This window comes from Artibeus jamaicensis, unplaced genomic scaffold (genome assembly GCF_021234435.1).
Source record: "Artibeus jamaicensis isolate MK-2021 breed Jamaican fruit bat unplaced genomic scaffold, CSHL_Jam_final contig_465, whole genome shotgun sequence".
NCBI lineage: Eukaryota > Metazoa > Chordata > Mammalia > Chiroptera > Phyllostomidae > Artibeus > Artibeus jamaicensis.
This window is the reverse complement of record NW_026521843.1, coordinates 35,042,878-35,070,048: the sequence shown is the minus strand read 5'-3', so window position 1 is coordinate 35,070,048 and position 27,171 is coordinate 35,042,878. Positions and strand designations below refer to the sequence as shown.

The 27,171-nt window shown below is 39.5% G+C and overlaps 1 protein-coding gene across 2 annotated transcripts in view; it reads right to left on the bottom strand.

The window, feature by feature from the left end:
• Window positions 1–472: 472 nt before the first annotated feature.
• ACYP2 (acylphosphatase 2) overlaps window positions 473–27,171 on the bottom strand; it is a 212,445-nt gene continuing 185,746 nt past the window's right edge. For both annotated transcript variants that reach the window (XM_037158443.2, XM_037158441.2), the window contains one exon: window positions 473–1,306. In XM_037158443.2, coding sequence (XP_037014338.1) covers window positions 1,192–1,306 — 115 coding nt within the window. In that variant the 3' untranslated portion in view covers window positions 473–1,191. The remainder of the gene's footprint in view (window positions 1,307–27,171) is intronic.

Here is a 27,171-nt window from a genome sequence, read left to right as displayed (position 1 = left end):
GTTAGCCTTCCAAACGAACAAAGTCGGCCAGCCCTTCATCTCCTCTTCTCAGTTCTGATCTTGCAGCAGGTGGAGGACAGAGGTCTGAATTCTTTCTCCATGCCCTGCAGTGTAGCACTGGAAACTTCTTTGGTAGATAGGATGGTGGTTTCTAACCTGTATTCCTAAGGAACTCGAGATTGTCCAGAGGACGAGATGCAAGAGAAAAATGAGACCAGGTGTGCAGGGTTCCAGGCATGCTGTCCCCATTTCACTCATGCTGGTTGTGCTTTTTCACTTTCTTTATGTATTAAATTCCTGGTAGAATTTTATTTTAATGAAGGATATATGCAATTTCATACATCCATTTGAAATCCGCCAGTATTTTGAGCTAAAGTCCTTCCTTTTTCAATAGTGTGATTCTATCATATGGCAATGACACTTCACCTTAAAATACTCTGTTGCTTAAAAATCATTTGTACAATAGGCCAAGTTTAGGGGATAATATGATTTATTTAGACTATCCATTGGTTCCTTTTCTGGTTAAAGGATACCCATCAAGGATGGTTGTTGATACAAATCTTGCTGCTTGTTCTGCTGAATTGTGGGTTCCCTTCAGTTGACATCCCTTCTCCGTTCACTATACAGAACAGTAAGCTCACAGAATGCATTAGGGAGCTCAACCCAAGTACTGAATCATGTTCTCAGTCAGAATTCAAAAATTTAACTCTTTATCGATGTTATTTTATGATTATACTAATCATTATATACATTTATATCTAACTACTGGTTCTTTTTGAGTAATTAAAATTACTCAATAACAAATGATCTGGAAGGTTTTAGAGTTCCATTCAGACTGCAGTACCTAAAATAATTTTTAAATGGCTAATTTTACTTAATTATGTATAGCCTAGCCAAATAACATGTATAACTTTCATTAGAATTAGTTTCCATGAAACAAGTTTAAATTAACTATTCATATTAAATATGTTTGATAACATTTTTTATTTTAGGACACTTATTTTTTGGTTGTTAAGAACACAGTTGAATGAAGCTATTTCAGGCTCAGACATTTGAGTAATACATCTAATGTTGCAGCTTTCAGAACAGAGTCCCTTTTTTCACCCTGCTCTGCTACTACTGCCCTAGTACACAGACCTAAGAATGTGTGGTGTCTACTCTGCAGGCTGAACACTATGATTTTTATTCCTATTAGTATCGAATACTGAAATTAGAATAGTCCAGCTTAGAGATGGTTTTTTCGTTAGAAAAGTTCGTGCGGTCAATGCGAGAACTGGGACTTCCAACCTTGCTCAGCCAGGACTTCCTGCAAAACACAAACAGATAAATGCAAATGAGCATGTAAAGTGTGATTCCACAGTGGGAGTTACTTACTTTTACTAAGTAACTTTTGCATATAATGGAAAATAAGAATTTTTTATACTGCATACATCACATATGTATTAGAATACCACAGAGTCTACTATATAATTACATATGGACAAAACAAAGCTAATACCAAATTAAATACAGTCAACCAGTGTTTTTGAAGTTATTTCACCCCTCTTAAAACATCCAAGGCCATTATTACTTAGCTCTTGAGCTACAGAAGAGGATTAAAATATTTTTACAAAGAAGTAGTAAAAATATTCTACCATTATTTTATTATCCAGCACATGGTAGGTATGGCAGCATGGAGGGAGGAAGGGAGGACGAGAAGGGGAAAGAATGGATGAAATCATTAAGAATGTGATTTTCCATAAACATTAAAATTAGATAAATGTTTTTTCTTATTTATCAAAAACATTTCTTACCACATAGTAGCAAATTGGCTGCATTTAAGGGACAAGTTAAATGTTCTGAAACTGTTTTTCTGTTCATATAGTGCAATGGTTTTTCTTAATTTATTAGCAGTATCCATGTGTTTAATTTACGCATTTGGGTACTCACCCAAGATGCTTCCTATATAATCAAGGCTTATTGTAACACAGTTGACAACTCAGATAGTAGTTGGGAAGACAGATGGAATGGGACTGCAGGTTAATAATACGAGGCCATTTCACACCAGTGGTGGCAGTTACCCCAGCTTTCACAGAAACATCCCGTGACTTTCCTCCTGTCTCCAAAGTTCTTTCAGGTTGTGAAACTTGTGCTGTGTAAGCTGTGCAATATCATATTAATGATCTCATGGAATTTAAAACACTTTCTAGGCTAAAGTCTGACTAGCTGAAAATTACTGCTCGGCAAGAGAAGAATTCTAATGCTTCAAATTGCCATTGTGCTGGGTAACTCTCTCTCCAGTTCTTCTTTGTAATAGTTTTACTGGGAAAGGCGAATTTTTCCCTTCCTGCTTTTTTGGAAGCCAAGCCACGAGCACAGTGGCACATGTTCTTTACCTCATTTAATTGAAATCTTAAGAAGTGGAAATTGCATGTGTTGAAGAATAAAATCAGTTATCATGAAAAGAAGCTGATGACTTCAATTATACAAGTCGGATCTCCTTACAACCTTCTAGAGAAGAAAAGCCAGAGATAACAGAAGCTAACACTTACTATGAACCAACGCCCAGCACCTTGCTAAGTTCTTTCCCTATACTGTTTCTCTTAGTCCACACATTAACCCTGTGAGTTGTAGTCTATTATGACTCCTAGATTATTGATGAGGAAAGAGACACAGAGAAGAGTTAAGTCACTAGTACAGGGTATTACCGTAGTTTACAGGGTGGTGATGGCGAGGGATGAGATTCTGGATGAGTTTTGAAGGTACAGTCAAAAGATTTGCTGAAGGATTGTGGTGAGAAAGGGAGGGGACTAAAGGATGATGTCAGGGGTATACATCTGAAAAACTACCTGGATGGTGCTGTCACTCACTGAGACGGAGAGGCTATGAGAAGAGCAGATGGAGGGAAGAGCAGTTCAGTTTCGAGATGGAAGTCTGAGGTCTCTATTAGACAGCTAAACAAGATGTTGACCGTGCAGGTGAATCTATGGGTGTGGCTGGAGCGGATAAAGTTTAGAATTTGTTGGCAGATAAAACTGAAAGCTGTAAGACTGCATGGGATCACCAAGAAAATGAATATAGATAGAAAAGGGAAGAGGTCCAATGACTGACTTCACCTTAGATCTACCCTGTGTTAAGAGCTCAGGAAGAAGAGAAAGAACCAGAAAAAAGAGAGGAAAGCATCCAGTGAGGTAGGAGAAAAGCTGGGACAGCCTCATGTCCTGAGTCAAATGAAGCCCTCTGGGGGCAGGGAGGGGGCCATCGGGCGAGTGAATGCTGCTGCCCGCTGGTCAAGTAAGGTGAGGACTGAGAACTGGCCACCGGAGTGCACTGGTGGCCCTGACAAGAGCAGTTTGGTGATTGAAGGCCATATTTGAATAGGCTCAAGAGAGAATGAAAAGAGGAAATGGAATCAGTGATGGATAGTGAGTCTAGGAGCTGCAAGGAACTACTCCACCAGACCCGATATTTCAATGTATTTAACTAGTTGAGAGCCTGACTGCCTACCTCAGCTGGCCTTCCACACCGCTGAGAACCTCAGCAGCCAGACCTGTGGCCAAGGCGGCATCTATGCCCTGGTGGGGGCGGAATGGTCGTGCTGTTAGTTGATTCGGCTCCATTTACACCCTGTGTGTTTGTGTGTGTCAGAGGAGGGCCACTTTGTGCTGTGGCTCCCCACACACCACCCCTGGTGCTAGGAACCATCTTGCCTGACCTGCCTGCTCACTTAGGAGTGTTCTGGTCACCAGTCACTTGGCGAGCCCTATGACCTCAGTCTTCATGTGCTGCTCCTGCAATCGGCCTGTGACGGGTGTGGTTCAGGTCTGGTGATGGCAGGACAGTTCTTCTAAGCAGAAAAGAGCTAGTCACAAAATTTCATGCAAATTTATATCTGATTACTGAGGATTGGATACACACACACACACACACACACACACACACACACACACACCCTTAGTGTAGAGAAAAACCACATAATCAATCATGACCAGCTAATTCAATTACACACATATTTAAGTGGCGTTGAATGCAAGGTATATTCTAGATACTGGCATTTCTTCCCTCAGTTACTTACCATCTACTAGAAGAGTTTAGAGACTAATAAAAGTAACTAATAATAAGGCAGGATGTGATGTCCAATGTGATTTTTATATAAAGTGGGGGAGGAATTGAGGCTAACTTCTGCCCAAGTCACTCAGGGATGTCTTTGTGGTAGCAATGGCATTTCAGCTAGGTTTTAAAGAAAATACCATTGAGTTTTTCAAATCTTAGAATGGGGAATAGTAATTTAAGCATGCCAGGAAACCAAGAAGAATAGGAAGAATATTGATAACATTAACTAATTAAAAAATGTAAAACTTTTAAACGGTCAAAAAATGTCTCAAGCTGAGCCAAAACAAAGAGCAAACTGGAAAACTTATTTGCGATTTTCTTACTATGTGAAGAGCACTTAAACATCAGTATGTAACCGTGGGAGGCAAGGAAAGGAGACAGGACAGGACAGAGGGGGAAGCTGGGCAGAGACGTCGCCTCCACGTAGCCCTCAGCCAACACAGCGGAGCTCTGACGCTGGAACGCCCTTCAAAGCTGTCCAGAGTTGAGGCGAGAGGGCTGGGTCTGCGTATCCCCCCACGAACCAGTCTGTGGAGAAAAGCCGCTCAGAGAAGGAGGTGTGACCTTTAGTGCTTCCTTCTGCTGAGGCCGTTCTGGACTGAGGGCCACGTTCCAGCAGCACCTGCAGCATCTGGGGAAGAAACCCTTCAGTCCTGAAAGGCAATCTGAGTCCACTGCACACGTTCTCACACGTGGGCAAAGGGAATGAACTGAAGATGTAAGACGAGGGAAAGGCAGTTGGTGTGATGCAGTCCCAGGACAACGGGACACACCTAATCTGTACAGAAGAGAAGGCAACGGGGTCAAAATAATTGGAGAGCAATTTGGATATGAAAAGGCATTCACAGGTGATGGCCTCCGTTTTCTGAGTAAAATAAGAGGTAAGGTAATTTACTGAGGTGGAGATAGAGTTGAGGAGTTAAAGAAAAGGTGTTAATAATTGCCATAGGAGTTAACAAATGTTGACTGAAATAAAAGAATTAATAAAGAGCAATGAGGGCCCTGGAGGTTAGACTGGATGGCCCGGGGCCACCAACATGCCTGCCTGCAGTGCCCTGTGCTTCCCCATGGGCCTGTCTCGCAAGGGTGGTCCATGCTTGTGGGGAAAGGGGTCAATGCCTGGGCCAAAGGCTTCTCAATAAGGACCGTCCCCCAAGGGACAGACTGAAGAATTCGCTCAGATGTTTCCTGGAGTGAGCAATGGAATGTGGGGTCCCCATGTGGAATGGACTCGACTTTGGCCAGCTACACAGCTGTGGTCTTGTTTATCAGGGTGAGTTGAATGAACCATTTGAGTGGGGAGCCTCCGATTTGGGTATTTTTATATCATTTTTCTGGGACTAGTCAGATCCTCCAGGGAAGACATATCCAATATTCTGCCTAGAGTGCATAAACCTGGCTTTGCATGTTCTGGGACGCTGGGAAGGTTAAGTCCTCAACATTCGGTGTGTAACCTTTCTCTGAATCCCTTTGTTCTCAGCACCATAGCTTTTTTCCAGCTGTGCTAGAAGACCTCTCCAGAACATGAAACACTGGCTTCTGCTGGGTGTGCGGGACAGCTGCTCCCCAGTGTGGGGTTGGGGGAGGGAACTGCTCATTAAACAGATTTTCAATCAGTCCTATTTTTAACCCTACCTTTCTACCCACTTCCATCTGCCTTGTTGCAGGGGTGGGGCAGGGATTCATTGTGTTAAATGGGCCATTTCTCTGCTCCCATCCACCCAAGTCTTGATATTCAGGTCTGCATTACCACTAGCTCACCTGCTTTCTAATTTCCAGAGTTTTGTTCCTGTAGCTTTCTTTCCCATTCTTTGTTCTTGTGGTTTTTACTCATACTTGGGTGGAGTTTAGGGGGAAGCAGGTGAATGTATATGTTTAAAATGGCAACACCTTTAACTAAAAGTATGGCTTTATTCTTTATATTTAAATCTTCAATCCATCTGAAGTGTGATTGCATTTATGAAAAAAAGATGTTGTAATTTCGAGTGGCTAGGTATTTTCACCAGCACAACTATTACTGTATACTAAATCTGTGTATAATTCTATTTGGCTCCATTGATATCTTTGGTTAATCCATAAACTAGTTCCCAGCTACTTTAATTATTATAGTATTAGACTACATTTTAATGTCCAGCAGTCCTTACACTGCTCCCCCTACCTCATTAGTCTTCTATTTCTAAATATCCTTGTTTGTCCTACACTGTCTACTAGATTTTGGCATAATTGTGTCCAATCCCATCAAATCCCCTTTGAATCTTAATATAATTCAGAGAGATCTGACATTCTAACAAACATTTAACCTTGTAATCAAGAGTAACAATTTTCTCTACTTTAAGTCTTTATGTTTCTTATTAAAATTTTGTACTTCGCTTATTTCAGGTCCTGTATATTTCTTGATAAGTTTATACTTAGATATATTCTATTTTTCTTGCTACATTGAACAAGATGTTTTTTAATCATCATGTTCTTAAACTGGCATATAGGGAAACTAGTGATCTCTTACACTGCAAACAGATGCCTTACTGAACTTTCTTAGTTGTATAACAGTTTCTCTTCAGGGCTCCTAGGCAAACCACTTTTTGTATTTTTCCTGAATTCATCACATCAGTCAATTGTTATCACATTGCCAGGATAATTTCAAATTGCTCTTTATTTTAGGCTGTCTAACAACATTGACCACTTACATGTCTTTCAGAGAACTGCCACAGTAACTATGCAGAGAAAGCAACATTAACAGTGTTCGCTCAGCCCAGGGGTCAGTCAGCATGACCATAATACACCACTCTGGCTCCAGCATAATTTATGTATTCATTTAATAGACTCAGTAAATATTAAATGGATGGATGGATGGGCGAATCATTGGGTTGGCCAAAAAGTCTGTTCAGTTTTTTCCATAAAATAAAAGACACATTTTTTTTTATTTTCACCAATAACTTTATTGATTTGGATATTTTGAGTATGTCAGCTATCTGCCACTATTGGCTTCTAGTGGGTAGAGGCCAGGGGTGCTGCTAAACATCTTCCAATGCATAAGACAGACCCACAGCAAAGAATTATTTGACCAAAATATCAATAGTACCAAGAAACTTTGCAAATCACTTTTAACACATTTGATCAGTACCTGCTTCTTCTCTGTAAACTGTACAATTTTTTTTGCTTTCAGTTGCATTTTTATCTTTCTTGAAATAATAAAGCATAGTAGGCTGAGAATGTTGTGTTTCTTCTATCTTCAATATTAAAATGGCTTCACAAAAATTCACCAATTTTGATAAGTTTTTTTAAATGCACACTGATATGACAGCAGTCATAATAAGATCTAACAAAATTGTTTCAACTGAAGTTAAAGACAGTTAAGTGCTACTAGAACCATCATACAGAAAAAATGTTATGGACTTTTTGGCCAACCTAATATATTTTCTTAAAAGAGACTGATGTCTAGTATTTATGCTGTAAATCTGAATCTGCTTTGTATGCATATTATCTTTCAGGTATTTTTACTTAAGAAACATGATCCACTGTTAGGTTTTAAAAATATATGAAAGTTCAACTAATAAAAATAAACAAATAAGAATGTAAATTTAAAATTCTATTGACGGACATCATGTTACCTGATAACCCTTTAATATATTTTAAATGTCTAACATAGAGATTTTGAAAATTAAATCAATTTTTACTAAGTCTATTTTATTCCCTTACCAAAATCATATTGTCTTTTCTGATTATACAGAAATAATATAAGAAGAATTTCATTATGGATGCATTTCTTACATGTTTAACGAAGATTCTACACAGCTGTGAAAATAATTTTTTATGGAATGCTAAACGACAATGATCTTGCATGTATTACTTTTAAGTATTCTTCAGGCCATCTCTGCATTAAAGAATGAGTAAAGCACGGACTTGATAAATGTTAAATGACCACGGAAAAATCTCTGTGTGTTTAATAAACTAACTGGGCTGTGTTTCTCTGTTTCTGTTCAGGCAGTCACCAGCTATACTGGTCCCCTCAGGGTCCCCACAGCATTCGAATCCTCTGGTGCAGATGGCACACATTTAGCTATCAAGTACATTAAGTGCCACTCATTTATGGCCTTGGCAGCCAGCAATGAGGCCATCTGTGGCCTTCCGAAACGCACGCAGGTTGCTGCCCTCCCAGGGCCCTTTTCTCAGACCCCCCTGGATCTAAAGAGGGGCCCGCCCTCCACCTGTTGTGTGCGTCATGGAAATGATCACATTCTATAATTGCTGCATTTGTGTGTGCACTGTGTGCCCACTCCACATCAAAGTTCTAAGAGGGCAGGTTTAGAGTCTTAGTCATTATTTATCCCGAACGTCTATCACTATGCCCAGGGATAGTGGGCACTCAGTGAATAAATACTGAATGAATGAATCTTTGTCACCTGCCTGCCTTCCCTGAGCGTGACCTTTCAACTCTAATTTTACCTCATATGAAACAAAACACTTCTGGGCGGTTTTTTTACACTCTTTGAAAAGGTAAAGAAATGGTTGCTGTTATTACAGAAAATTGTTTACTCATGACAACTCCTATGAAATAACACAAGTAATGACTGTATTTGTCCCCTTATAGGAAGTTGGAGGCCTATATATCTGACCTCACACCTGAATATAAGCATGTGGACCAAGTTTACACATAGAATTGGTTCTAGTTTACACATAGAATTGATTTTTGTCAGCCCCCAAATTGTACTGTATTTATTGCGATTGTAAGTTTACTTATTATATTAACAAGCATGATCAGGGTATGACAACACCAGAGGGGGCCAAGCCCATCCTGCAAAGCTAGTCACATGACACGCTGGCAGCTGAGTCAAGTTCAGTGCATGGTTGTTTGTGTAGGTTCAGACATACTGTGATGATCAAATAAAAAGCCTTAGACACTTTTCTTACTATCCCAAAGATGTAAAATTATATATTACTATATTTGCTGTGTTAATTCAGGATTTGAAAGTTTAAAAAAAAGAATCCTTTCTTCCAACATAATGTTACATGAAAGCTTAATACTTAGAGGGGCAGAGAAGTGCTTCTTTGAAGCAAGGGGATGGTGGGAGGGCAGGGCAGCGCTCTCCCAGCTGCAGCTCCAGCCCCTCTGGGGAATCCCAAAGGCGCTGAAGAGCTCCGCTGGAAAACTGCCCTATCAACCCATCACTGAGCAAGGCTGCTGGGGAGTGGAACACATGGAGAATCCACCATATGTAGAGGTGGAAATCAACACAGGACTGTCTTTTGTATAATTTAAGTCAGTTAGTGTTTCCTACAAAATGTAGTAGGCTCCTGAGGCGATATAAAATATTCCATTGAAGTAATATCCTTCTCTGAAACAAAGAGGTGAAATTAAAGCACTAGAAAGCCACTATTAATAATTCATAGCAGATCTATTTCCTGGGACTGAAGTGGAGCAGCATAAATCCTTTCGGATATCTCTGCAGCACCAGCATAAAACGTAGAGCATAGCAAGAAAGCAGACAGTAGAAAAAGACAGCTAATGAATTAAAAGCTGACGTGGTGCATGCTGGAAAATATTGAGTTGCCTGCCCAGATCAAGCTTTCAAACTAGCATTAATAATGGAAGAGTTGTATGTAATATTTTTGCTATTCTCCTTTCTTTAGCAAGTTTCCTTATTCACTTACATGTGGGCAAATAATACCATATACTTTTTAAAAATCAAGATAAGCATTTTAATGGTATTTTAATAATGTCTAAATTTTCTGTCAGGTGCATAGCCCATGATTAGTGAAGAGTTCAATGGTTATCGAGGGTGATCCAGGACATGCATATCAAACCTGAGACCAGATTCCTCATCTTGAAGATGGGGATAATAATGCTCACCTCACTGAGTTACTGAGAGGATTAAAGAGAATGTATGTAAATTACTTAATGTGCCCGACACACAGTAGGTCTTTAAGATCCGTTATTACAGTATTCTCTGCCTTTACCTAAGCTGATGAACAATCTGTTTTTGCAAGATCTGTGACCCGCAAATCACACACTTGTAGTGCAATTCCACTAAGTGATGCCTCTTGGTCTTGGTGGAGGGACTTCTCGGCTGCAGTGGGAAATGGTATGCCATTGACCTCAGTTGGGAGAGAGTCTGGAAGAGCTACCCCAGGATTCTGAGACCCAGCTGGCCGAATCAAAGGACCTGCGAGCAGAGAAGGCAGAAGAAGTAAGGGCAGGACTGAAGCCTCTAGCTTCTCTGCCACCCCCGTTTCTGTATCAACAAAGTGACAGATACACTCTTCTTTATGCTTTGTTTACAAAGTGGAAAGAAGTCAGATGCTGGCACAGTGGTAACGTAAGTGGACTCTGGGATCATTCAGCTTGGGTGTGTATCTAGCTACCAGTTATTAACTGGTCATCATGGGCAAGTTTCTTAAACTCAGTGCCTCACCTGTAAAACGGAGGGATGCTGCCCATCTCCTGGAGGTGTTACGAAGGTTAAATGAGATCATCTGTGTAAAGTGTTTAACACTGTCTAGAAAATAGTAAACCCTCAATTTTGCCATTGTATCAGTCAGGGTGCAGGTAATGAAAACCACCCCAGCTGTTTTAAAATGCAGTTTAACATAGGAAACTAGGTCCTTACGAACACAGTGGAATGGCTGGAAGAAGAGATTTATATGGGCCCTGTTGGAGCAACTCTGTAGAACTGGCTGCTAATGTATCAAATGTTAAGACTGTGATTCTCATGCAAATAAGACATGTGTCAAAGATTTTAATTCAATGCATTAACTACTAAAGGAACCTAAATTCTCTGGTTCAGAGAATTTAGATACACACACACAGCTGTATGCATGCATTATACATACATACAATCAGGAATGCTAAACTCAACTTGCTAATAGATGTAGTACATCCATACAGAATCTGAAAATTCCTGAAAGTTCCAGTAGACAACACTCAGATACTCCCTGAAGGATACCCTGTAATCTCTATTTGCAAGCCTTAGACAATTTTTTTTTCTGATAGGTCCATTAAGGGAACTGCTGGGAATCAGGAGGGTGCCACCCAAATCACTGCATTTATGAACATGCTGCCCAAACTGCACTTTGAGCAGCAAGAATTCCTCACCCAAATTGTTGGCTCCAGAGCCACGTAATGTCTGCCAGACCCTCGTGCCAGCTAAATGGATAACTCAGGTAACTGCTACTTCTCTCCCCATTTCAGTTCCAAATTTCACAGGAGGACTTCTCAGTGATGAAACCTGAACCATATTTGAAACTCTAGCTGCAAGGGAATCAGGAAAAGAGTTCTCTAGCTCTCCGGAGTCTGCAGTGAAGAAAAGGTGGCAGGAAGAGCTTGGAACAGGGGTTGAGCAAGACAGTGAACCTTGTCTACCATTGCAATTAGTCACTTAACAGAACTTCTTGAAATTCTACACTACAGTATACAGAAGATTAGAAATGTTTTTTGCTGGTCTGCCTCATAACAACACTTTTATGGACTCTGTCAGATCTTGAATTCTTTTCAGCCCCAGAACAGAAATCCCAAGGAACACCAACCTTGAAGGATCAGGTGGAAAAGTAGAAGCAGACAGGGGACAGGTGGAAAGACTGATCAGAGAACAGGGAGATGACCACAGAGTGTGGTGTTAGGAAAACGAAGGGCCCAGAGTATTTTAAGGAGAGAGCAGTCAACTTCCAAATGCTGATGAGACCCAAGTACAACATGAACTGAAAAGTGCACTGGGGACCTTAGCAGGATCAGCTTCAGTGAAGTGGGGAGAGTGGAAGACAGATGAGAATGATTTTAGGAGCGAGGGGGAAGTGAGTGAATGGAGATGGAAAGAACAGATCACTCTTTGGCTGTCTGACTGAAGGAGAGAGGAGACACTAAGCAGCTTTATACGTCTTTAAGGTTCTGTTCTTGGCAAGTCACGCCTGGCTTGATTCAGAATCCAATGCCTTCCAGTATTTATGAGCACCTTGCCTCACAAGAACAATATTTGAGAAAGAATGCTTTAAGGATGCATAGTCTAAGATGTTTTCTATTCCAGATATGTTAAAATCTGCTCCTACACGAAGCCAAATGAAAAGGAGTTGGCCGGACTCCCCTGTATGTTCCACCCTTCTCTGACCCCTTCCACCTGCTCCCAAAATGCTCATAAGCAAATTGAGTTTTTGGGGTGAGGCCATTAGCAGATAGTTTAGAGCCAAAGTGTGACCCACCCTGAACGGAGGTCATTATTTTAGACTTTTTTAAAAGCCCTGTTCCTGGCTCTATTTTATCTCCCACCCTTGTTGTTGTTGCTATTTTAATCCTTTTTAGCTTTATGGTTACCCTCTCCTGTCACAGTTTTACATTTCCTTGTACATCACTTTAAATTCAGTTGGCAGTGAAGAGAGATATACACCCACAAAGCTGTGAGGTTATTTTTTTCCTTCTCGCTGATTCTGTTTCTTTGATTTTATAGTGGAAATTATTAGGAGGAGGGATAGGGATATATTTTTGGAGTTCTGCTTTACAACAGACTTTCCTAGACACTTTTTCCATTAACGTGAGGCGTGCATTGTTCTGAGGTCATACAAACATGTATCGTCAGGCTGCCATTCTGTCTACAGCTTTGAACTTTGGGGCTTAAAGCTCTCAGCTGCAGCCCTTGGGCGAAAGCTATTTCAGGCTGGACCACTCTCAGAGGAGCAGCACTGGGGCTCCAGCTACCTCTGCCTGTGCTGAGGGAGGGCCCTGTGCAGCACCTTCCAGAGGCTGCTGGGGAGGGAGGCTCCCAGGCCGGCCAGGCTAGTCCCGTGGAAGCCCAGCAGACAGCTCCATGCATGGGCTTTAAAGACAAATTCGTAAATTTGTCTCTCTCTGACAACCACTTTGAAAATAATTTGTGCAGAATTAAATCAAAAAAATTCACTAGGTGGAAAATCAGAAAAAAATTTTAATGTGTCGAAGACTGTTGGGCTGTGTTTTAAAGGGACTGTCTGTGACAGTGCACATCATACTACAAGTTGATAACCCTGATGAGGGGAGCTCTCGGCAAGCCTTTAAATATCTGACAAGAATTCAGAATAGTGAAACTCTTCTTCCTGGGTGAGTCTTATGGTTAGGAAAATATCTTTTCAACGGCCAAGTTTTTGGTTTTTTGAAATTATTTTTAGATTCTCATTTCTCCTAGGGAGGGTGTTTTACCTTTAAATTCAAGTATGACTCAGGTCACAGGGAGGCTCATGGCAGGAGTGATAGGAGGTGAGAATGCCATTGTAACGTTTCCGTTCCTGAGTGGTCATCTGCAACTGGTACTTGAATATTACCCTCCGAATATTTTTTCGGCAGTAGTGTGTTCAATGCTCATAAATTTCAGTCTGTTATACAAATAGAGATTCGAAAAATACCCATTTCCTATCAAAATGTTTTTCTTTTTGTACTCATAAAAAAACATGTTTGCTCATTTCCTTCTTTTCCAAAAGTAAAGAACAAAATAGAAGGCAAAGAAACAAGTCTGAGCCTTTCTAATATTAATGATATTTTTGGAGGTGGTTAAAAAAGTTATTGCTAAATCCCGATAAACATGTTTCTGCCCAAACTTTGAAACCAAAAATTGAGGGTACTGTTGTTACCCTAATAACGAAAATTTAAATAGTGTGTGCTTGTTGATTGACTTAAAACTGTTGTATTTTTCATAAAGAAATTGAATTTAGTAACAGCTTGATGAATTTCAGGCAGATAAAAATATCATCCATATATTGAAGCTGCCTGTCTAGTGGGAGGTGACAAAGTAAAAGAGGGATGGATCAGAGGCTGAAAGGCGGGAGAATAAAAGATTTAATTGAAGAGGTTGAGAGACATGTAGTGATCTACTCTAAGAAAAATTATTCATAATTGTAATATTGTATTCTAAGATATGTTCAATTTCTCTGACACCAATAAAATGACCAGAGAAAGTATAGTTACCAGAATCAAAATGCAATTTAATTAATTCTATCACATCTCCTCCTTTTGAATTGAAAGCTACTTCTATAGTAGATAGATGGGGTCATGTTTAGTTTTCCAAACAACTTTCAGCAAAGGCTGCTCAAACTAGGCTTACAAACTCACTAGAGTGGTACGTTTGCATTTGAATAGAATTAAGTCTGCCCTGACTGGTGTAGCTCAGTGGGTTGGGGGGCATCCAGCAGACCTAAGGGTGGCTGGTTCATTTCCTGGTCCAGGGTACATTCCTGGGTTCCAGGAGAGGTCCCCATTTAGGGGTGTGTGAGAAGCAATCAACAGATTGTTTCTCTTGCACACTAATGTTTCTCTCCCTTTCTTTCTCCCTCCCTCCCCCTCTCTCTTAAATAAATATTTTTTTAAAAGTCTGAGGTCTCAGAAGTTACAGTGATGAAGTTAAAGCCAGAAGATGGGTCCTACTGTGGAAGAAATTGAACTCCCTGACATTGGTTCTAGAAAGTGCTGTTTGGACCTGGTAATCAGCGGGACAATGACTCATGTTTGGGAGCCTCTCCTAATTACACACTATTTCCTGCCTTAGCTAAACTTGCATCAAAGAAGGAAAGAAACTAGCAGCTTCCTGTAGAAGTCCTATGAGGCATCATTACATTGGTGGTCTTCAGTGGTCTAGGAAATTGATCTTAAAAGCTTTCTATGCAATGATCAAGTTTAGGGGAACGAATGCATGCTAACCGAATTCATAGGAGATCAATATATAAAATGGAATACCATTTACATTGGGCACTGTACTTGTCAAGTATAGCATCCATCTGTTTATACAAGAACACCCCAATTGAGGAAGAGAACTGAGATGGAATTGCATTAGATTGCTCTTTCTCCAGCCTACACGTATTTGGCCTAGAAGATAGGTAATGATAGTAACTACCGCCCTAGAAAACACTGAAGAAGTGGTAATATGGATTGCCTCTACAAGCTCTACACTAACCACTGCTTTTTACTTAATGCATCATTACGTCAGACAGGTCAATGAGGATATGTTTTTGTTTTGTTCTGTTTTGTTTTACGGTTGCTTTGTTCCTGTCCTGTCTCTGGATTATACTGAAACACATTGCAGTCTGTTCTCGTTTCTAGGGCAAAGACATGGAAAAGCCTATCACTAATTGTACCATATTACAAACCACGTCTTAAGGAAGTGTGTTTTGAAAGAAGTTACTTTATTTGCTTCAATTTTGGAAGGAAACACTTCTGATATCTTCCCTAGATTAGGAAAAGGTGAAGGAACTTAATCCCTTTCTAACTAGTGGCCACAAGAGCAGTAGGTGACTTCAAAAATGCCCCGTTCAAGATGGCACAGTAGGTAAACTCTGTGCTCACCTCCTCCCGCGACCATATCAACATTACAACGGAATTACAGAACCATCATTGAGAACCACCTGAAGACCAGCTGAACTAAAAGTAGTATAGCTAAGGGTATAAAGAAGCTGCCACATTGAGACTGGTAGGAGAGGCAGAGACACAGAATGGGCAGATCTGCATGGTGCAGTGTATAAAAATCAGGAGGAATATCTCCACTGCTGAGGTTCCTATTTAAGAGTGAGGGGGCCCAGTCCCACAATAGGCCCCTCAGACTGGGATACAAGGCCAAGAAGAGGAGTTGGCACATCTGTCTGTGAAAGCCAGTGGACAGATTGCGTCTGAGTGAGATGGAAGACTTCTGGAGTCCTATGCAGCCTCTTCAAGGGCCCATGCACAGACTTGCTCACTCACACTCTCCCTAAGCTCCAGTGAAGGGACAACAGCTCGAAAGTGCCAGAGACACATGGGAAGGAATTAAATTGATCACATCCAGAGTGAATGCTGGAGGAGCAGGGATTGGGGCACTCTCTTTGGGATGGAAGCATTGGTAGGCACTATTGCTCCTTTGTTGAGCCTGCCCCCAACCCCAACACACACGGCCAGCAGGTACAGAGGGGCACCAAATCTGTGCTCTCCAATTAACGTAACACCATTTACCCTGCCCTAGTGATTCCTTGAGATCCAGTCCCACCTAACTGTCACTCTCTTTCAAACTCATTCCAGCAGCTTTTCTACACAATTAGCCTGCCTTGGCTCATGATGTGGACTCTCCTAAAATCTCTTAAAGGCCCACAAACCTCAAACAAGCAGTGGCTGGTGCTGCTGTGCTTTGTACCTCTAACTAAGTGGCCTCAAGCCTGGCATAAACAGCAACTGGTCTCAGCTTGCATTGTAATTCTTATCAGGTAGTCCCAACCTGACATAAGTGGTCACCTGTCTTGGATTGGGACATAGCATCAACTAAGCAGACACAGCCTAGCACAAGTGGCAGCTGGCCTCAGTTCACATCATGGTGCCTACCAAAGGGTCCAAGCTAAGCACAAGTGGCAATCTGCTGCAGATCACTTTGTATTCAGTAGTTCTTACTAGGTGGCACCAAGCTGGGCACAAACTATAGCCACTTGTCCTATACTAGATCCCCTTCCAAGAGGCTCCAGAACCAATACACCTGGTAGTTGGCTTTAGAACACACCATAGCACCAACCATCTCCACAAATGACACATTAATTATTCAGCTGGCACCAGAGCCCCCACTAAAGTGACTTCTCCTCTGTAAGGTCAGCCCAAACACAACGGCTCATCTGTCGTGCTCACAGACAGCTCTCACAGCCAGTCTGCCTGAGGGTCAGTCCCACCCACTGACATGCCAACAGCAACCAAGGATCAACTGCAACAGGAAGGCACACAACCCACACAGGAACACTCCTGGAGCACCTGGCTCAGGTGACCAGAGAGACTGTGCCACAGGGACCCACAGAACACCTACTCTATAAGGCCATTCTGCCAAGAGTGGGAGACAAAGAAGAGCAACCTGATACGTAGAAACAAACACAGGGAGGCTGCCAAAATGAGGAGATAAAAAAAAGAAAAAAAACATGTGGCAAATGAAAGAACAAGACAAATCTCCAAAACAGAACTAAACAAAATGGACACGAACAATCTATCAGATATGGAGTTCAAAACACTGGTTGTAAGAATGCTCAGTGAAATTAGGGGAAGAATAGATGAACTCAAATCTTCAATAAAAAAGAAAAACCATAAAAAATGAAGTATAAAATAACTGAAATGAGAAATATGTTAAGGGGAACAACAGCAGATTAGATGAAGCAGAGGATCCAATCAGCAATCTATAAGACAAGTTAGCAGGAAACAGCCAACCATAACAAAAAAAGAAAAGATAATTTTAAAAAATGAGGATAGTTTAAAGGACCCAAGTACAACAATGGAACAGAACAGAGAGCCCAGAAACAAACCCATGCCTATATGTTCAATTACTCTATGACAAAGAGACAAGAATATATAATGGAGTAAAGACAGACTCTTGAATAAATGGTGTTGGGGAAACTGGACAGATACATGCCAAAAAAAACCTCAACAACTCCCAAATAGACAACTTTCTTTGTTGTCCCCAACAAATGGACAACACCATCTACAAAAATAAAATCAAACTGGATTAAAATGTTAAACATAAGACTGAAAACATAAAGCTTCTAGAATAAATTACAGGCAGCAGACTCCTTAACATTGCTCTTAGTAATTTTTTTATATATCTTCTTGGCCATGGGAAATAAGAAAAATAAACAAATGGGATTGTGTATAACTAAAAAGTTTTGTACAGCGAAGGAAACCACTAACAAAATTAAAAGACAACCTACCAAATGGGAGAATATATTCATCAATGATACACCCAGTAAATGGTTAATAGCCAAAATATACAAGGAACTAATACAAAAACCAAACAATCAGATTAAAAAATAGATAAAGGACATGGACAGGCATTTTCTAAAGCAGCCATACAGATGGCCAAATACACATATGAAAAGATATTCAACATCACTAATCAGAATAATGCAAATCAAAACCACAATGAGATATCACCTCACACCTGTCAGAATGGCTATCATCAATAAATCAACAGGCAAGTGTTGGTGAGGACATGGAGAAAAGGAAACCCTTGTACACTGTTGGCAGGTTTATAAATTGGTACAGACAATATGAAGAACAGTGTGGAGGTTCCTCAAAAACTTAAAAATAGAACTATCATATGACTCAGCAATTCTACTTCTGGGTATTTATCTGAAAAAATCCAGAACACTAATTTGAAAACATATGGCAACAACTTAAGTGCCAAGGATGAATGAATAAAGAAGATACAGTATACATATACATATACACAATAGAGTATTTTTCAGCCAAAAAAAAGAATGAAATCTGGTCATTTGCAATAACATGGATGGACCGAGAGGGTATTATGCTAAGTAAAATAAGTCAAACACAAGAACACAAATACTGTATGATTTCACTTTTATGTGGATTTTAAACAACAAAATAAATGAACAGATGAAACAGAAACAGGCTCATAGATACAAAGATCAAACTGATGACTGCCAGATAGGAAGGGGGTTGGGGAAATGGGTGAAAAGCTGAAGCAATTAAGAAGTACAAATTGCCCATTCTAAACATAGTTATGGGAGCCCTTGCTGGGTAGCTCAGTTGGTTACAGCCTTATCCTGATATACCAGGTTGTGGGTTCCATTCTTGGTCAGAGCACATATAAGAAGCAACCAATGAATGAATAAATAAGTGTGGAACAACAAATTGATGGTTCTTTTTCTCTCTCTCTCCTCCCACCTCTAAAAATCAATAATTTAAAAAAAAAGTAAAAATAGTCATGGGGATGTAAAGTACCACATAGGGAGTACGGTTAATATTTTAATAACTATGTATGGTGTCAGTTGGGTACTAGACTTATCAGGATGGTCATTATTTAAGTTATATAAATGTCTAATCACCATGATGTATACCTGAAACTAATATGATGTCTGGTGTAGTTGAAAAAAATTTAAAGAGTATATGTAAAAAAGAAAAGATCGTCACCAATCTGGTTTTCTAATCCACCAAATGCTCACTCCCAGTGGCCTCCCTGGGAGTGACTAGCTCAGTGTAGCTGGTTAACCTCTTGAAGGCAAGTCAAATGATTTGGTCTGTTACTAAGGAAGTAAGTATTTACTCAGCGCTTTTTCTTAAACATTCCTTCAGATATATTGGGGCGGAGGAGGCATGTGACCTAACCTAAGACCAAATCAGGCAGAACTATGCTCCAGCTCAGAATTAATTTCTTGAAAGGTGACCACAAACAGGGTGACCTGCTTAAAGCAGAGCAAGAAAAAGGCTGGAGCTGGTAGAGGACACAGCAGAAGGTCAGGGCAGGAGTTGGGAATTGTCTGAAAATGCCAGTGCTGGTTTTTAGTTCTCTGTCACCCCAGATGGTAGTTTGTTGGTCACTTATTGTTTTAGTTGTTTTATTTAAAGCCCCTGACCACCCCCACCCCAACAGACATGGGAGTTGTATTCTCTGATGGATTTGGAAAACTTGGATATTCTTCTGTTGTCTTTTGTAAGAGATTTTTATTTACTATTTAAGTCAAATTTTTGAAGCAAAAATACTCAAATTAACATACACTTTATTTCCAACAGAACTGGGGTCTCCTAGGTAATGAATTATAAATAAAACCAATCAAATGAAGAGCACTGGTCACATAAGCTCCTGTGTGGGACGTAGGATATAAATAAATCAATGTATAAATGAAAATAAACAGTAATTAAACTTGCAAATGATGTTGATTGTTTCTGTTACAACTCATTCATTCTAAAGAAGACAATGATTAGATGATGAGGTATAATTACTGTTTTTATAACTTTCTTATTCAAACAAATTTCATTGAATTTGTACAATGGAAAAAAGTGGAAATTGGTAAAATATTTTCTACAAACATCCAATTTCTACATTACTTCAATCTGTACTTAACTCCTTAGAAAATGACCCCACAATCAAGCTCTCCCTGGTTTTCTCACCAGGAGTTACAACACTTTCCTTTACCAGAATATGGTTTTGAGTTTGGCTTTTTAATTTTACTTCATAATACCAGGGCCTAGAATTGACTTTCACATCACAAAAAATTGAGCACAAAAACTCTAGCTCTGGTGATTTCTGTCAATGATATCTTTGCTCCTCTAATTCCAAGGAGATGGGGAGCCTTAACCAACTGAAGTCTCGTCTAGGCCCTGGCATCAGCCCGTCCTCCTGCTTCCTGAGCGTCCTCAGGCTAATAACTTGCACCTCTCAGCCTGTTGACTGAGACACTGGTATGCACATAACACCCATTGACAGTGCCTAGTACTTGTGCGCCCCTGACTTGCTTTGTCCATGGCACTTAATTTGATAGATTGAATTAAGTAAGCTACTTAAATATGATCCAGCAATCCCATTTATGGGCATTTCTCCAAGAGGATTAAAATCGAGATCTCGAAGAGACAGATGCCTGCACTGTCACGCTCACCGCGGCACCATCCGCAGTAGTCAGGACAGGGAAACAACCCAAATGTCTCCTGACAGATGAACGGATGAAGGGAATGTGGTGGGCTGCTCGCTGTCAGAAACTGGAGGAAAAAGGAAAGGGAGAGTTGCTAATTAACTGGCGTAAAGGTTGTTGAGCAACATGAACACGTTCTACGGATCCGCTGTACAACACGGTGCTCATGCAGTCGTCCCGCCTTCCCCACAGTGTTGCTTCTCTCCATTTGCTTCCCTTGGTTTCAGTTGCTGGTGCTTCAGTTACCCCGGGTCAACTGCTGCCCGAAAATATTAAACAAAAAGAAAATCCAGAAATAAGGAATTCATAAGCTTTAAGTTGCACACTGTTCTCAGCAGCGTGATGAGATCTCGCTCCATCTCGCCCAGGATGTTAATGACCCCGCTGTCCAGCACAGACATGCACTCCATGTGCTCTCTGCCAGTGAGTCACTTAGTGACACCTCAGTCATCACATCGCCTGTCATTCTATCACAGCGCTTAGTAATGGCCACAAAGCACAAGAACAGTGATGCTGGCGACTGAACATGCCAAAGAGAAGCCATAAAGTGCCCCTTTGAAATGAAAAGGTTAAAGTTCTTGCTAATACAAAAAAACCCATCTTATGTGGAGATATACAGTAATAACAAATCTTCGATCCATTAAATGTCCAATAATTATGGACTGGTTAAATAAGTTACCATATTTCCATATGAAGGAACAATAGATAACCAGTAAAAGTATGAAAATTAATTTTTCCTAATATATAAATGTTTCTAATAAGGTGTTAACCTTTTAAAGAGCAAGTTACAAAACAAGATTCTCCTATGACCTCACTTTCGTAAGAAGATACATATGTGTGTGTACATATGTACATATATGTATACATAGAGAGAAATATTTGAAAGCTATGCATCAAAGTGGTAATAGGGGTTATCTCTTGAAATGTGGGTAGTTTTCTTTCTTTGCTATTTTCAAATGTCTCCAATAAATATGTGTCGATTTTAAATGAGTAAAAGATTACGAAATTGTTTGAGGAAATGCCTAAGGGAACAAAAACAAATGTTCTCCTTTTGTCTTTCTGTTTGAAATAATGACTGAAACATAGAGAGATATAAAATTTGACTTCTGTGATCAAATTCATTACCATGAATGCCAAAATTGTATTAACAACATCTCTTGCTGGTAGGTAAAGCCATCCAGAAGTAAATACTATCTAGTATTTTATCAATAGCATCAAGCTTTTTCAGTGGGTTTTGTAACTCCAACATGGTAATGCAAAGAGTGATTTTTTCCCCCGTGCATAAGTTTTATATATTGAAAACTGTTAGACAAACATATCACGTGCAATTAATAAAGGAGAACGGTGGCCAAAATACCTGAACTAAGAACATTTAAGACACTAAACAAGTTGAGTGGGAGACTCTTATGGATTAAGATAGGTTATTGGGGCTGTGGCTGGACGGTGAAGGATCTTGCACAGCTTGTAGGATCTGGACTTGCTCTGTAAAGACACAGACCAAGCTGTATTTCAGAATGAAAATTCAAGGTGTCCATAAAGGATAGATTAGAAGAAATAAAAATTAAAAACAGAGTACATTTTTATTTTGGGCATTTATAATTATAATTTCTTTAAAGAAGTTTTTCCTAACAAAAAAGAAAGGATGAATGTTTAAGTTTTTACTTCAATTTTATTCCAAAAAAAGGATATATATGATATAAACACATAAAACCCATATCAACTATGTAAGCTGCTATAATATATACACTATAGTTAGGGATATATTTAATGTTGCATTGTATTACTTAACTAAATATTAACTTACAAAAATTACATTAAATTAGAACTTATTTTGTCTTTAACAATTATACAAATCCATTAGGCAAATCAAGCAGAGCTTAGATACTCATTATAAAACCCTACATGCTGACATCCAAATTCACCTACACAAGATTCACTTAATATGTTGGATTCTATAAACCTGCTTACCATATTTTGCCATATAGAAAGCATACTTTTTACCCAAATGTTTGAGGGAAAAATAAGGATGCACATTATACATGAGTAGTACCTGAAATACCTTGTATCTGTTCTTGTGTTTTGTAATTATTTGTTATGTAAAACTTCTTGTACTATAATATGTTAAAAAATAAATGCTAAAATTCCTTTATAATACAAAAATCAAGTATCTAAATATAAATAAATATACAATTGAGTTAAAAATTAAAACAAAAGTATTATTTCCTGAAAGTTTGGACCAAAAACGTGGGTGTGCATTATATATGAGAGTGCATTATATATGGCAAAATATGGTCATTTTTTAGAGCTTAACATTCCTTAGAAAGGGGACTGTTAAATTCAAGGCTGGTCTGCACTGAAAGCTATTGGTTTCTCCCTGCGACAGTCTCAGGAAGCACGTTGCAGGGTTGCAGAAATAAAGCCCTAGAAGATTGCCCTATTCCTATCTTATTCCAAGACTTTGGGGAAAATGTTAAAAAATGGTTTTCTTTCCTAATCTAACACCAGAAGCTAGTAATAGTTAAGCAGTACTAGTATCCTTTCAAAATTAAAAACTATTCATACTTAGGAGATTTTCACCTCTGTCAAACAGACCCTCAGAGCTAGTCCCTACTTTCCTATGGCTGGGAGGGACGCAGTGAGATACATGATGGATAATGAGATCCTAGCAGTCAGATGTTCTTGGGTTTAGTTCACTGGTCTGGCTCACTAAAAGTGAGAACAGAGTTGAACTCATACAATTTAAGGGCTTACATAAATTTAACATTAGTAAATACAGAAGAGTAGCCTAGTACAATCATCCAGTAGAGCTGGATCATTTTAACTCAGGGTCAAAATAAACTTCGTTGGAGCATTTACTAAGACCATGGTTATTTAGGCGAGGAAGTGTTTTCTTCTTTCATATTTTACCTTGCACAGAACTTCAAAATAATATTAGGAAGCCTGAAACACGATCTACAGAATTCAGAACCATCTCAGTTCTGTACATTCTTCACAAACTAAAATAACACTGAGAATGCAAGAATTATCCACACTAAGAATAACCAAAATTTAATTAACATGTTTTCCTTTTCCTGTTCTGAGACAATAAAGCTAACTGCTATCACAAAGTGGTTTAAAAAATTGGAAGTCAGGACATTTTGTGACTTGATTGCCTGTTTCTCTTGTTGAAACTGAATGCAGATGTGGGATTTAGTTGAAGGCGGGTAAAGCACCACTGGTGGCCTTCCTGTAGCAGCAGGAAACACCCTGCACTGTGTCCATCTCAGAGAAACTGATTTTGGTTTATGTAATGTTTTCGTTTCCTGCAAATACCGTGGCTCACAAAAACAGTGTGGGTCCTTATGGCATCCCCTATCCAAGCTGCCTTTTACATAAAAATTGTAAGTTTGAGTAATTTTCAACAATAAAAAAGGCAATGTTTAACTTCTCCCTGTATTTTTCTTTCAGTTTCAGAAAACAATAATTTTATAGTTTCAATATGATTAATTAAATTATTAAAATAAAGCAGTGTGGGGCATATAAAAATTAATGTATTACATAAGTGTCATGACATTAGAAAAATAATATTTAATAATTGCCTCATTATAGTTTAATAATTGCCAGGATAACTACCTAACACTAAACACACACACACAAAGTGATTTATATTAGCTCTTATTCCACATAGCAGAGTAAGTCTCAGTGAATTAAGGAGTGAAATATTTTTTTTAATTCTTAGCAAAGCTGGAGAAAAAAGAATCAATTGTTTATGAAATCTTTAGAGGGACAGTATCTTTGAGAGGCTAATGGCAATAATGGAAATCACAAAGGGAAACATAAATAGCTCAAAAGCATCAAGAAAATAATGTAACATAAAAAAACTAACAAAAATTAAAAGAAGAGAAACACAATTAGGAAACAGCTATATTATTATCATGACAGAAAAGAAGTTAGTATACATACTATATAACAAACTTATTGGAGAAATCATGCTACCTGATATCAAACTATACTTACAAGGCCATGGTAGTCAAAACAGCATGGTACTGGCATAAAACAGATAAATAGGTCAATGGAACAGAATAGAGAGCCTAGAAATAAACCCATGCCTTTATGGTTAATTAGTGTTTGTTTGACAAAGGAGACATGAACATACAATGGGGTAAAGGCAGCCTATTCAATAATGGGAAAATTGCACAGATACATGCAAAAAATGAAACTAGACCACCTCCTTACACCATACACAATAATAAAAACCAAAACCAATGAAAGATTTAAATGTAAGACTCAAAACCATGAAAACTCTGGAAGAAAACAGTAAAATCTCAGACATTTCTCAGAGCTTATTTTTTCTGATATGTCTCCTTGAGCAAGTGAAACAAAAGAAAAGTTAAACAAATGGAATTACATCAAATTAAAAAGGTTTTGCACAGCAAAGGAAATCATCAATGAAATAAAAGGACAGCCCACTGAATGGGAGAACATACTCATTTTTATATCTGATATGGGCTAATATCCAAAATTTATAAAGAATTTACAAAACTCAACATCAAAAAAAAAACAAACCAAAAAACAAACAACCCAATTAAAAAATGAGCAAAGGACCTGAATAGACACTTCTCCAAAGAGGACATACAGAGGGCCAATAGACATATGAAAAGATGCTCAACATCATTAATCATGAGAGAAATGCAAATTAAAAACACATAAGATATCACTTCATACCTGTCAGAATGGCTAGTATCAATAATTGAACAAACAAGTGCGGGTGAGAATGTGGAGAAAGCAGAACCCTTCTGCACGACTGGTGGAAATGCAGATTGATGCAGCCACTGGAGAAAGTAGTATGGAATTACCTCAACAAAATGAAAAGTGGAACTGCCTTATGATCCAGTAATTTCACTTCTGGGGATTTATCTGAAGAAATCTGAAACACTAATTCAAAAGAATACAAGCACTCCTATGTTCACTGTAGCGTTATTTACACCAGCCAAGATTTGGAAGCAACCCAAGTGTCCATAAGTAGATGAAGAGACAAAACAGCTATATTACATTTACACAATGGAATACTACTCAGCTGTAAAGAGAAGAAGAAAATTTTACCATTTGCGACAGCGTGGATGGATCTGGAGAGCATTATGCCAAGTGAAATAAGCCAGTCAGAGACAGACAAATGCCATAGGATGTCACTCACATGTGGAATCTAGTGAACAGACTAAACTAACCAGCAAAACAGAGACAGAATCATAGATAGAGAGCAGGCCGACAGCTCTGGGGCCAGGTAACAGATGGAGGACAGATCCAGCAAAAAAAAAAAAAAAAAGTACTAATGGACATGGACAGCAGTGTGGTGATTGAGAGGGGAAGGGGTGGTGGAGGCTGAGGAGAGTACAGTGGAGATAACTGGTGACAGAAGGAGATTTTACTTTGGTTGGTGATCACACAATACAGTGTACAGATGATATATTATAGAATTGTACACCTAAAACCTCTATAATTTTATTAATCAATGTCACCCCAATAAATTCAATAAAAAAATCAAATGGGACTTCCTCAAACTAAGAAGCTTCCACCCAGTAAGGAAACCATCAACAAAACAAAGAGACAATCTACTGAATGGGGGAATATATTTGCAAATAATATATCTGATAGAGTATTGATATCCCAAGTATATAAGAAACACATACAATTTAGTAACTAAAAAAACAGACAATCTGGAACTTCTGGCCAAGATGGAGGCATAGTAGACACACTGTGCCTCCTCACACAACCAAAATTAAGAACAACAAAAATCTAGAAACAAAAAACCAACCAGATCTGACAGAAAAGTGAACTGTACAGAAGTCTGACAACCATTCATCCAGACCAGTAAGAGGGGCAAAATCGGCAGCTGGCAGAGAGGGGTCATGGCAGGAAAAGGTGGTGGCTGGTGGGTCGCGCAGGCAGCAGCGGGCAGACCCAATGAGGGCACAAGGCGCTAGCTGACCACAGACACACATTCACATGCAGATAAACCAGATGAAAACGGGCAAAGAGACAGACTGCGCAACCCAGGGCCCCAGACCCCGGAAATAAAGCCTAAAAGCACCGATAGAAAACACTTGTGGGGGGTGAGGTGCTGGGAGAGACTCCCAGCCTCACAGGAGAGTTCGTTGGAGAGACCCACAGGGTCCTAGAACATACACAAGCCCACCCACCTGGGAACCAGCACAGTTTGCTTGTGGAAAGTGGAAGAGGCAACCGAAATTCGACAGAGAGCTGAACAAATGCCATAGCTCCCTCTCTGACCCTGCCCCCACATGCAGCGTCACAACCCAGAAACTGGGATGCCCTGCCCTGGTGAACAACTAAGGCTCCACCCCTCACTAGTAACAGGTACGACCAGACCCCTCCCCCAAAATGTCTCAAACAGAAGAACAGATCAAACCCCAGAGCCAATACATCTAAGTGACAAAGAGATAGCCAACCTATCAGATGCATAGTTCAAAGCACTGGTGATCAGGATGCTCACAGAATTGGTTGATTTTGGTTGCAAATTAGATGAAAAAAATGAAGGCTACACTAAGTGAAATGAAGGAAAATGCACAGGAAACCAATAATGAAGGGAAGGAAACTGGGACTCAAATCAATGGAGTGGACCAGAAGGAAGAAAGAAACATCCAACCAGAAAAGAATGAAAAAACAAGAATTCAAAAAAATGAGAAGCTTAGGAACCTCCAGGACATCTTTAAATGT